This window comes from Pithys albifrons, chromosome 2 (assembly GCF_047495875.1).
Source record: "Pithys albifrons albifrons isolate INPA30051 chromosome 2, PitAlb_v1, whole genome shotgun sequence".
Classification (NCBI taxonomy): Eukaryota; Metazoa; Chordata; class Aves; order Passeriformes; family Thamnophilidae; genus Pithys; species Pithys albifrons.
In genome coordinates this window covers 40273297-40285616 of record NC_092459.1, presented here as the reverse complement: position 1 = coordinate 40285616, position 12320 = coordinate 40273297, and the positions used below count along the sequence as shown (strand labels likewise).

Below are 12320 nucleotides of genomic sequence, written 5' to 3'. Positions count from 1 at the left end.
CAGTTTCCCCTTGTTTTTGCATGTCAAACTCCAGTGCCTTGTTCCAAATGTTTACACTCTTGTTGAGCTCCCAGAAGGAAAGGTGAGCACCTCTCACTTCAGATTGAAGATTGGTAACTTATTAATAATGATATGCTCACAAATCCCTCATTCATGGTGCTCTCTGTGTTTGTGCAGCAGATTCCTTACTCTGCTGCATGCAGATGTATTCCCACTGCACTTCTTTGCATTTAATTCCCTTCTCTAAGGAACATAAGCTAGACCAAAACTTCTTCACTACCTATCTCAAGATGCCCACAGGTACAAACTATTTTTATGCTAAAGCTTCAACACTGTTGAGTTGAGTCAGCCTTTATTTTAAAAAAATTACTAACATTATCTTCTTAAAGGGAAAAATGCAGAAGTTGAAGTGTATAATTTCTCTTCCTCATGAGCTCCACTTTGGAGTTCCCAAACTGCTACAAAGGCACTGCTTCTCTCTTACTGCCTCTGCTGGGCTTTGCTGAACCTATGAGGGAGCCTCATCCTTCAGTACTGCTAAAGCAGAGCCTGTGGTTTATTTGGTTCTGTCCTGCCTCAGAATAACTTCCTATTTTTTCAGCTTGGGATGAATTTTGTTTCATTGTCTCCTTCTTTGTGATAAAAGAACTATTTTTAGTGAGTTGTGTAATGCACTATCTTGTTATTATAATATGCTACATGTTTTCCCCTGCCCCTTCTCCAATGGAAAGCAGAGTGATGCTTTTATAACACTTTCAAAGTAATTTGGTTCTGCTTAGACTGAAAATACCAAAGATTTGAATAAAAACAATATTATTTTCAGATTAAGATTTTGTGATTAAAATCAGCCTGTATTTCCTATATTTACGTGATTTCTAATCTCTTAATGTTTGAGCTAACAGTAGACTTTATTTGCATTGATTTGTGTCCTGTTTTCTTGAAGCAATATAAAATGTCGTGTTTTATTCTAGCTAGAAGGGCTGGGATCTCACCTAGGCAGTAAAATCACCTGACCTGTCTTGACTTATACATGCATTAATTGCACAGCCACCTTTTAATGCATTATGAATTCAGGATATATACTTTTACATGCATTTTATTTGCTTGTATTCTCCCATGGAGTCACTCCAGCACTACAATCAATATTCACTTGTTTTAAAAAGAAAAAAATTATTTTCAACTAAAAAGGATTGCAAAGACCATTAGTGTTCCATTAACAAATCTGAAACTTCTGTTGCATCCTCATGAGATATGTTAACTTAAAAAAACCACAAACAAACAAAACCAAAGAAGAATCCTGAAGTAACTTGGAGATTGAACTCTTAATATTGCCTTGCATGGTAGCTGTGTTATGAAATACAATATATTGTCTCGTATGGTAGCTGTGTTATGAAATACAATATATTACTAGGTATTACAATAATAGAAGATATAGAAGATGATATAGTGTTTATTTTCCTGAGTTAAAATATGCACATACAACTTGCATACATGTAAAAATTAAAGTCAACAAAACATACAATAAAAAGGAGACCTCAGAAGGATGTATCCAATTCACAGAAATTTCAGTTAGCAGATTTACGCCAAATGCCCTCTGATGAAGCATAGCCCCAGCATTGTAACTTGGGGTTTAATTCCCAGCTTTGCCTTTCAGCTGTTGCAAAAGCAGCAGCTAAGCTGCTTGATCCACCATTAAGTTATACTTTACAAAATTGATAGAACCTGGCTACCCCAGAGCCCTGGGGGATCCATTCAGAGTGCTCAGCTGTAACTGAGGAGGACTGACCTGGATGAGCACATCCACACCCACTGAGTGCCTGCCACTGCTGCAGGAACACTGAGCATTGTGTCTCACATCCAGGGATGTTAAAAACCAGTAAAACCCTATGTTGTTTTTTCTAAACAAAGCACTGCCAGATTTCCTTTCACTGTCAAGGAGAGGTACATGTTCATTGCTCTCCTCCTCACCCCTCCAAATCCTAACAGCAAGAACATCTCAAGAGCACAGCACTATGGAATACTGAGGTGGTTCTCTGATCATGGGCATGCCTCGAGGCCTCTGCTCTGCAGGCAAGAAAGGAAGACCCCCTGAATTTTGAATCATCAGAGCAGCATTTCTCAGCTCACCATAATATGAAAAGTCCTGCAAAGCTGCCAACAGGTGTCCACTAAGAAGAAACGGGAGTGGGGGGGATGGGGGAGAATGAGATCCAGCTCATCACCCTGCTATGGTTGTGGATAAAGTAGTCTGAAGAAACCTTTGTTTTTGCCTTCTCTAGAAGAAGCGTGAGGCCCCAGATGAACCTCGATGCCAAAGTTTCCGAAGGTGTTGTCAGATGAGATGATGTCTCATGAAAGGAAGGACGAAAGATAAATGGGCTGAAAAACTTCATGGCTGGTAATGGAAAAAACTTTACATGGCCTGTCTAGGCAGGACAGCATTCCCATGTGGGTTGTGCAGCACCTCTCCCTTGTGGAATCTTATATGTAGATAAGAAAAGAGCTTCTGTCTACAATTTGGTGAGTATTTTTTCCAGAACCATATTCAGAATAAACCCAAATCCTTCTATCTACTACAGAGCTCAACAGTTCACCTTCTTGGAGGATACAGACAGCAGGCCTTTGGCTCTACCGCTGTCTTTTCCATCTCTATTTCCAGAGCTGTCAGGAGATGAAAGCATAGCCTTGGCCACAGGGATACGGCCTCTTCCTCCCTGTTCCCTTCCCTTCCCATTCTTCTCTGTGGGGGGTGACAGTGTGTATATGGATCTCCTAATGTCTGAGGTAATGATGAAGAGATTGATATGGAGCAGTTCAGAGTGTGTTCTCGAATGAAAGCAGTTTGAATGCACCCTTAAGGACCAGAGAGCCACCTGTAGAATGTGTGATACCTTGTAACCAGTAGGATGTTTCCATCTACGCTTAGTGAACTACTAACCAATAGTGTGCTAGCATGTTATATACAAGAGTAGATAGAAGTAAAGCTGTAACTAAAAATAAAGTCCTTTGTCTTCAGTGTAAGCCTGATCAGACTGCAGCCTGAGTTTGCCTCCCCTGACTGCTGTAAATGTACTTTACCCCAACACTCCTCCCATTGCCTTCAGTCAAGAGTTGATTTGCAGACAAAAGTGTCATGCTGGAATGATCTCCTCTTGCCATTTTGTGGTCCTATTGCCCTGGATTGGCAGGGTTTGTTCTCGCTAATGGTACATTGCTCCATTTTGCAGTGTCTGCAGCAGCTATTGCCTTTTATCTCTGTTATTACTACCTTAGGTGAGTTGCAAGCTAATATTAGGCAGATGCATTAAAACAACTCATTTTCCCCACAAAAACCAACATTTCTTACTTAGAGGGGTAAAATCTGAAGATCATATAGATCTTTTGAAAAGAGTAAATACGGTAAGGAAAGGAAATCTGTGTAAGAAAATCTGCAAAACCTTCATATATCTCTGTTATTAGTTTCATATGAACTGAGATGCCAACCAGGTTATAGCAATATGTACTGCAAATCTTCCTTCTTCTGAGGATGCTGTAAATCAGAGCACACTTAGAAATGGGCTAAGAGTTGGGAGCCACTGTACTGGGCTATGGCAAGCAATCTGTAGCTGGTTCTCAATAATATTCCCCCACTGAAAAAGTTTTACATGAAAGATCTGACTATAAAAGAGTGTAACTGTTGCCATGACATTGTGAGGATTGTCAGTTACCCAAAAAGCTTGTAAAACAATGTAATGAAATTGAAAATAACTGAAGAATTGTGAGGCTGTAAGTCTGTCAGCTTGAGAAGCAAAGAGCCCCGAGTCACATGATTTGGGGCAGTCTCAAGGTATGGGTTGCCTTAGAAAGTGGTTTTGTTTACCAGCAAATACAAGGTAAATTCTGGGGAACTGCTGGAATCATATTTAATGTGTACAGGCACTTCTGTATAGCACAGAAGTAGTTTAAATTCTGGATGTTTTGCATTTTGCATGTATTTGTACCTTTATATGTCATTAAAGTTACATTAACCCCTTTTCTAAATCCAAACTGAAACACAACATGACTGTTTTGCAGCTATATCTTGGATATTTTTATCTGAAAAATTAAAATGATGTGTTTATGAAACTCAGGCTGCCCAGAGTCATCATTAATATTACAACAAAACCAATCCTGGCAGCAGTCAGCAATTATTTCAGAAAGATCTTGGGAGCCTGCTGGCAATGAAAAAGCCTTTTTTCACCCTCATAAACTCAGTGTTCACCGCAAATCCCCCTTAAATTATATCATCTGCAGCCAAGGTTTCAGTGAATTTGAGTTTCTTCAAAGAGAAGGAAAGCATTTCTGCACCACTGCAGGATGTCCTGGCAGCATATGAAGTGAGAGCCCAACCTAAGTAGGGGTGTCACTTTAGCTGATGATATTCAGTCACTGCATAGGCACAGAAAGGTGCTTTTGCTTCTGGCAGAGCAACGTATAAAACTAGCCCATCCTGATTAATGGAGCTGTTAAAAGCTCCATGCTGCCCAAACTTTGACCACTTGGAAGAGAGAGAGAGGCAGCAAGTAGGAGCCATGGGTGATACCAGTGCAGGAAATGAGTGGAAAATTGGTGGCCGTGTTTTATGGAGCTCCAGGGGAGATCTGGCTAGTGAAGCTCTGCTATTCAAACCCAGCTGGCAACAGTACAGGCATTCAGCTTGAGTTCTGTTTTTTAAAAACTTTACTTTAGTTCAGCTAAAATACAGGCAGGTCAGCTTCTGTAACGGGACTCCACAAAGACCCATCTCAACCACTGGGGTCAGACTGTGTTTCCATTCCCGCTGCTGCATCTGTGGGCAGCCCACCATAGTAATCTCAGGCTTTTTAAAGAGGTGCAATGAACCCAAGGACATTACAGAAAAAAACAAAGCAAACATAATGAAGATCATGAATCTTTATGCCAATGCACAGAATCAAGTAACACTAATGAGTTTATAAATGTCTTCCTGCTCCCAAATCAAACCACAGACTTCAGAAGAAAAATATGGCTTGCTATATAACAAAGTAAGCTTAGATTTATGTTAACTAGAAAAATATACCTATTTAATCCTGTTACTCTTCCTTTAGGCAGCTGCAGTAGAACAGATTACAGATAAAAGTGAACTTTAATGTATTAGATCTTGTTTTGCTCTGTGTGAGGTATCTGAGGGATGACTGTTCCAGACTGTGCTGCAGCCAGACAGGCTGTGGGTGTATCACTGTTAGCTCTCATTTTTCCCACTCAAAAAAAATGAACAGTGTAAAATTAGCAAACATACAGATCTGCATTCCCAACCTCCCTGAGCAAGACAGAGAGGCAGCCATCAGTCCAGCAGGCATCACCTGTGAGCTTCTTTGAAGCAAAGTGGGAAAAACAGAGTGTATCTCAGGAACCAGTCTGAGACTGTAGAACCTGCAGTGCACAGGAGCAGAAGGCAATACTCAGGTTCCTGGACACTGCTGCCAGCTAATAATCCTCTCTAATACAAGGCACTGGCCATGGGCAACAGTGCTGCCCTGTGAGGCTTTGCACCTTCCCTGAAGGGATGGGCACTCCTTCTTCCACAGCCAGGGAAAAGGCAGGCTGAGGACATGCTTTCTGATGTTTTGCCTGCAGATAAGTTTGGCTACCAGACTGTCAGGCCAAACAGATTTGATATCTGCTGGCAGGAGACTTCAAAATCCCAAGGAAGAGAGGCTGGCAGAGCACACTTAGTGAGACAAGTGTGAGGGACAGGTATGAGGATACTTGCGTTTTATCCACATTCTTTATTTGTTGTTAAACTCTGGCAACCAAGATGTGGGGACCTGCACCTTTTAAATGGCCGAGTCCAGTCACCACCATACAGGTCATAACAAACTTCCAAAAATCCTGTTTATGAGCAGGACAGCAAGGCTGCTGGGGTGCCTGTGGGGATCTGTATCTGACATACCATATGCTCTACTGCTAAAGCTTTTTGCACTCTGTTCTGGGAGGTATCTCTGTGTTCTGGACCCCAGCAGCTTCTAGTAAGTACTGCACCCAGAACAGGATTAGCACAGTGTAAAGTCCTCCAAAAGAAGGCTATCAGTGTCCTTACTAAACAAAAGTTAAACATCTGACTAAAGTACTGCTCTAATAATCCTGAGGCAACTAGGCACAAGCAGGACCACCAAAACACAGCATCAATTTTCTGAGCATAAATTTCAGTAACGCTTCCTTCAAAACACGAAGTTTGTCTGGGTCAGCACTGGGAGGTGAATGATTTACTCTTGCCTCCCTTTCTCCTCTCCCTCACAGGTATTATCCATTTGTGATGGCCACTGTTTAAAACACAGATTTCAGGATAGCTCATTTGCTTCTGAAAAATCAAGCAGTGGCAGCAGCTGGGATGTGAATGCCCAGGACCTTTCCTTGCCCTCACAGAAACTTAGATCCCATCTGTAACTGGATGCCTCTTATCAGTAACACAGAAAGCAATTCCCATGGAGGATCAGAAGCTGAGACCAGCTACCAGGCTGTGACAGTCCAGATTTATTAGGCTGCCTGCCACTTGAAACAAATCTTCAGCCTGAGATTTGCAGGTGCTGTAGCAGAGAAAATGCACTTTTCTTCTTTGTCTCTTCATTGTCCTGTCATAAGAATTTAACAGATCCTTATGTTGCAAATGATCAGCTGTGGCATGAAGGGGCTGCTGCTCTCACTTTCCACTCTTATTTCATTACCTGTGCATCATCTGTCATGTGGGGTTGCCTAAAAGCTGTGAAGAAGGTGCTCAGCCAGCTCTTGCTAAGGATGAGTGCACAGGAGTGCAGTAGGTTTTGGAGGGAGCAACCTGTTTATGAAATGAAACGAAACTTGCAAGGTCCCTGGGACCTCACTGATTCTATTGATTCCTGACAGCAGAACGTCATCACAAACACAGGGCTCTTCTGCTGTAGCCTGTGGCTCCTGAATAACCATAAACAACAAGATAAAAGTGAGGAATAAACCAAAATGGTTTAAGAAGCTACTGCAGGAACGTGTCAGTGGACAGCAGCCTTCTCAGTGAGCACAGGTAGGAGGTAGAGACAGTTCATAGAATCATAGAATATCCTGAGTTGGCAAGGACCCACAAGGAGCATCGAACTCCAACTTCTGGCCCTGGCACAGCACAGCCCCAAGAATCACACCATGTGCCTGAGAGCTTCTTGGACACTGGCAGGCTTGGTGCTGTGACCACTTCCCTGGGGAGCCTATTCCAGTGCTCAAGCACCCTTTGGGTGAAGAATATTTTCCTAATATCCAACCTAAGCCTCTCCTGACACAGCTTCAGGTTACTCTCACTGATGTTGCACAGCAAAACTAAACCCAAAACTGGCCACCAATGGCACTTGGAGAAGTCAGCATATGGATCTAAACTACATGGCTTTGCTCAGGGACCTCCTCTTCCTCATCTGCCTCTCTTGTCTAATCTGTCCCATGTCCTGAGGCAAAGCATCTACAAAGCCTGGATTATAGCCTCTGTCCATTCCCTCCTGGACATTGAAATTGAGTCATTTGTGTGAAGGATCAGGTCACTTCTGTGCTCCTGATAGCATAATAAAATATATAACTTGTAGGAGCTTTTTGGAGCAGCTGTGTACACACCACAGCATTTGATGATGGACTAAGTATTTGGGCAGTGGTATTAATCAGAATGCAAAGGACATTATAGATAGATAGATAGATAGATAGATAGATAGATAGATAGATAGATAGATAGATAGTGTTTTGGGGTCAGCATGAAATGCAGAGTCATGAGTATTGGGCAGAACTTGAGGTGAAGTCCAGCTGATGGTATCACAGGGCACCCAAGGCTCCCACTGTAGCCGGGGGAGCACAGGCAAGGGAGTGCCGGGACCCTCAGTGCCAGAAATTTTCTTTGAAGCCATTTTTATTGCTTTTCTGCCCATTGAGGTGTTTCCTCAGTCACCTCATCAAGCACCAGAGTAACAGAAAGCAAATCTCCGCGGCGCTGACGGACGCAGTGTGGCGATGCTCAGCCGCAGCCAGGCACCGCGGTGGCTCTTTTGTCCCAAATACGGGCTGAATAAGAGGCTTATGATCCTTCAGGAATAGCGAAGCGAGGCTCGGACCCGCAGGCATTTTAACAGGGCCGGCTCACACGGAAACCCACGGCGTGACACGGCGGCTTTTCGCCGTCAGTTTTGGACAGGGGTTACCGGGCGTGGGGAGCTCCGCAAGCGCCGGGCCGGGCAGGGCAAGGCAGGGGAGGGGACGGGAGGGGACGGCAGGCAAGGGCAGGGCAGGGGAAGGGCAGGGCAGGAAAGGGAAAGAGAAAGGGAAAGGGAAAGCAGGCGAAAGGCAGGGAAGAGAAAGGCAGGGAAGAGAAAGGCAGGGCAAGGTAGGGCAGGGAAGGGCAGGGCAAGGCAGAGCAGGGCAAGGCAGAGCAGGGCAAGGCAGACCCGATCCACCCCATTCCCTCCCTCTCCTGCGCATCCCCTCCCTTCCCAGCCCCGTCGCGCAGCCGCGCAGAGCCGCCGGAGGGAACCGCCGCAGCCGCTCCGCGCGGCGCGGCCCTTCCCCGGCGCCGTGCCGGGAGGGGCAGGGCAGTGCTGGGAGGGGCAGGGCCGGGCAGGGCCGGGCAGGGCGGGAGCGGCTCGGCGGCCCCGCGGCGGGGGATGCGGGTCCCGGGCGCAGGATGCTGTGGGGGGTGGGCCTGGCGGCGCCGCGCTCCTGCGTGGCGGACCTGAGCCGCAACCGCAGCCTCTCGCTGGGCTGGTGCGCGGGGCCCGAGGAGCCGCCGCCCGCCTTCTATGGGGGCGAGATCGTCGCCTTCCCACTGTCGGGCGGCGGCGGCACCATGGCGGCGCTGGGCTCGGACTCCTGGTGGAAGAAGACGCTGTACCTGACGGGCGGAGCGCTGCTGGCCGCCGCCGCGTACCTGCTCCATGAGCTGCTCGCTATCCGGTGAGGCCGCGGGGGCCGCCCGGGCTGGGCTGGGGGTGGCTGCGGTCACAGGGCGCTGCCCGCCCGCATGGGGCGGCGCTCGGGGCTGCTCGTACCTGCGGGGACACGCCGTCGGGGTCCGGCGGGTTGGGCTTTCTCCTTCTCCGTGTTTTTTTCAATTTATTTTATTTCCCCTTTCCCCGCATTCGCCCTTTGCAGCAGCGCAGGGGGCGGCGCCGTGGCGAGCCCTGCGCTCGCCCCCACAGGTGGTCCAGGCAGAGCCCTCCCGCAGCCGGACCCAGGCAGGGAGAACCTGCGGCAGCCCCTTACAGACGGACGTGTGTGTTGCCTTGGCTAGGGTTTCCCTTTTGTGTATTTAATATATTGATGTATCATGCACCTGTCCGGTTTTGTGTTTGATTTCTTTTTTTTTTTAATTCCATTTTATTTTTGACAGGAAAGAGGAAGAGCTTGATTCGAAAGATGCCATCATACTGCATCAGTTTTCCAGGCCTAGGAATGGTGTTCCGAGTTTATCTCCATTCTGTCTGAAAATGGAAACATACTTGAGGATGGCTGATTTACCCTACCAGGTAAATTGTGCAATTTGTCTTTACATTGCAGCTCACTGTAATGACGGTAAATGGCATGTAGGCATCCTGTCTCTCTTCCCCCACCCAGTCTGTCTCACCCAGGGAGATGGAAACATACACCTACAGCTGGGTACACCATCACTTTTATATCTCCAGTTAAATATAGTGTATAGCGTTTAATGATATGAGTTGAGTAAGGTTGGTCTGGAGCAGCTGTAGATTTAACTGGTGAAACTAAATGAAAAGAGGTTAATTTGGCTGGAAATGCTGAAATGGGAGAGTACTTTGGAGTTTCTATAACATTGAGTTTCTATAACATTAAGTAACATACCAACACTAAAGCATAACATTATTTGATCTTTGAATTTCACCATGCTAAAGACATCAAGGTTAGACAGCTGTAGCTTCTTTTTTTTCCTGGAGGGTTTTTCTCTGGAGCTCTCTTGGGAAGAGGTGCTTGCCTTTTGCTTCACCTCCCATGACTGGTGCATCCTCCATAGTGAAGTGAGACAAGATTGCTTTTAGAGGTCATGAGTACTGCTCCTTAGTTGTGGTTGGGTGCCTCCTGTTCCCTCTTCCCAGAGGATGAAACCCGGGCTACTTCAGTGAATGAAAGCTGTGAGAATGGAAACTCGAATCTCTCAGTCCATGCTCAGCCAAGTCACTTCTTACTGCTGCATACCAAGGTGTTAGAAAGAATACTTTGTTTATGTCCAGTACTGTGCAGAGGAAACCCAACCATTTTGCAACTTTTTTTTTAAGATGTTTGTGGCTGATATTTACTCAGCTTCATATGTGGTTAAATTCCTTTACATCAGAAGTGAAAGAAAACCTAATTAGTACATTTTGCTTAACTCTTTGTAAAAAGCCTGAGTTTAATGTTAGTTTTCTTACAATTTAATGGTACTTGGATCAGAGACTTCGGATTACTGAAGAGGAAGATTTCCATCCTATGGGATGTATTTTCCTCCTTTAGGTTTACAGAGCTTGTGAAATGCTGAAATTTGGACATGCTATTGAAGCAGGAGGACTGTGTGCATATTGCTTCTCTATCCAGAATAATTTGGGTAGAAATTGCATGTTTGCAGGGAAGACAATATTGGTGAGATCTGTTTTCTTTCTAATGGCAGTTGATGCAGTTTAAAGGTCTGTGATGGTCAAGGTTGCTCTGGTGGAGAGTAGCTGAAGAGCACTGCAGTATAAAAGATTGTTGTGACAACACATGGTCACTTCTAAAATACAACACTGCATTTGTGTGATTCAGGATGGAGTTGTTTAGGGGAGCTCATGCTGGTTAGAAGTGATTCACCCAGCTTTACTGAGAGAGGAATTTCCAGAGTTATCGTCCCCGCTTTATTTTCTGGACTGCTTTTTGGTGTTGCATCTCTCTATCACTGCTCACTAGCTCTGAGCACACTAGGCTGGCATAGGTCACCAGGACCATCAAAAGTGATAGTCCTACCTTCAGCTGCTTCCTCTTGTCCCTTCTTACTCATGCCCTTCTGTGGCAGATCAGGCTGGATTGGAGCTGGCCTAGCTGGAGCCATGAAGTTTTAGTTAATTTGGTTTTAACCCAGCTTGGTTCCCCACATGCTCTGTGTGCTGCACTGCAGGAGCAGGAATGACTCCTACGGGTGCTGAGAATGCCAGGCTGGTGCTTTCAGCCATACTGGTTTATATGGGTTTAAGGTGTCTGTAGGGTTTTAGGGCTAGGTTTGGTGGAGATAAGCTAATGAGCTGAGGATGAAGCTGTTTTTTTCTGGGAAAAGAAGATTTTGTTTCTGTCATTGTGTAGGAGTACGGTGCTGCCTTGGACTCTGGCAGGTGGAGGAAGGTATGGATGCTGCTGTGGGATTAAGTGGCAGGGGAACCAGAGATAATGCTATTCTTGGCTGGAGTTACAAAGTTTTCTATACTTGGACTACCTGGAGACTTTTATTTTGTTCCCTCATGACTGTTGCCTGTAGAATGCTGTAGGTGACAAAGGCATGTGATGACTGCCTGGCAGGCAGCAGGGTGGATGTGTGTGGGGGTAGGGCAGGATCCAGGAGGAGACACTTTGCTTCCCTGAATTCTGGCAGGGTAATGGAGAAGCACTGCAGGTGGCAACTGGTGCTAGTGCTCATCTCAGGAGACTTGCTGTGGTCACCACCCTGCTGTGGAGGGGCTACTTCGAAGGGAGGGTTGTGAAATAGAGTGAAGAAAAGGTAGCAAGGTGGTCAGAGTGCTGTTTCTTTTTCAATTCCTTGTGTTTATACTTTATCATAGTGCACCAGGCTGTTGAATTATGTGCTGTGTTACACAACATGCTTTAATGGCACGTGATGATGGGAACAGGGTGACACGTTCCTACTTCCAGCTGAGTTTCTCCCAACAGATGCACTCTTATCATGTGCATACATTTTCTTGAAGCTGCCTTTATATGTCTGAGCTCTCCATCAAAAATTATTTGGGGAGCCCCACCCTGGCTGGGCTGTCACAATGCCTAGCTGTTTCTTCAAAATATTTGATGTGCTCATAAGAGGACTTTTGGATGTTCCTTGATTTCCCTCAAGAATATGAAGACCTGAACCTTTATATAATCTGATAAATAATTAGCGAGCAGAAATGTGCAGTTTTCATGCTAGGTCTGTGAAGATGGTAGCCTCCTTGGGAAAAGACATGAGTAAAAGTAAAAGCATAAGCAGCAGTAATTGAAAATGTAAACCTAATTTCTTCTGGATAGTACTATAAAATTACCCCAGAAATGCCTTGTGCCATTCTTTTTATAAATTTCTCTATAAATGTGGTTCCGTGGAGCTATTGTTACTATTGCTTTGC

At 45.3% G+C, this 12320-nt stretch overlaps 1 protein-coding gene across 2 annotated transcripts in view; it reads left to right on the top strand.

The window, feature by feature from the left end:
- The first annotated feature begins 8346 nt into the window (after window positions 1–8346).
- FAXC (failed axon connections homolog, metaxin like GST domain containing) overlaps window positions 8347–12320 on the top strand; it is a 29515-nt gene continuing 25541 nt past the window's right edge. Inside the window, exons 1-3 of one of the 2 annotated variants that reach the window (XM_071548796.1) lie at window positions 8347–8362; window positions 8403–8928; window positions 9365–9500. In XM_071548796.1, coding sequence (XP_071404897.1) covers window positions 8660–8928; window positions 9365–9500 — 405 coding nt within the window. In that variant the 5' untranslated portion in view covers window positions 8347–8362; window positions 8403–8659. Of the gene's footprint in view, window positions 8929–9364; window positions 9501–12320 lie in introns of both variants that reach the window. The other variant, XM_071548795.1, reaches the window with a different exon arrangement.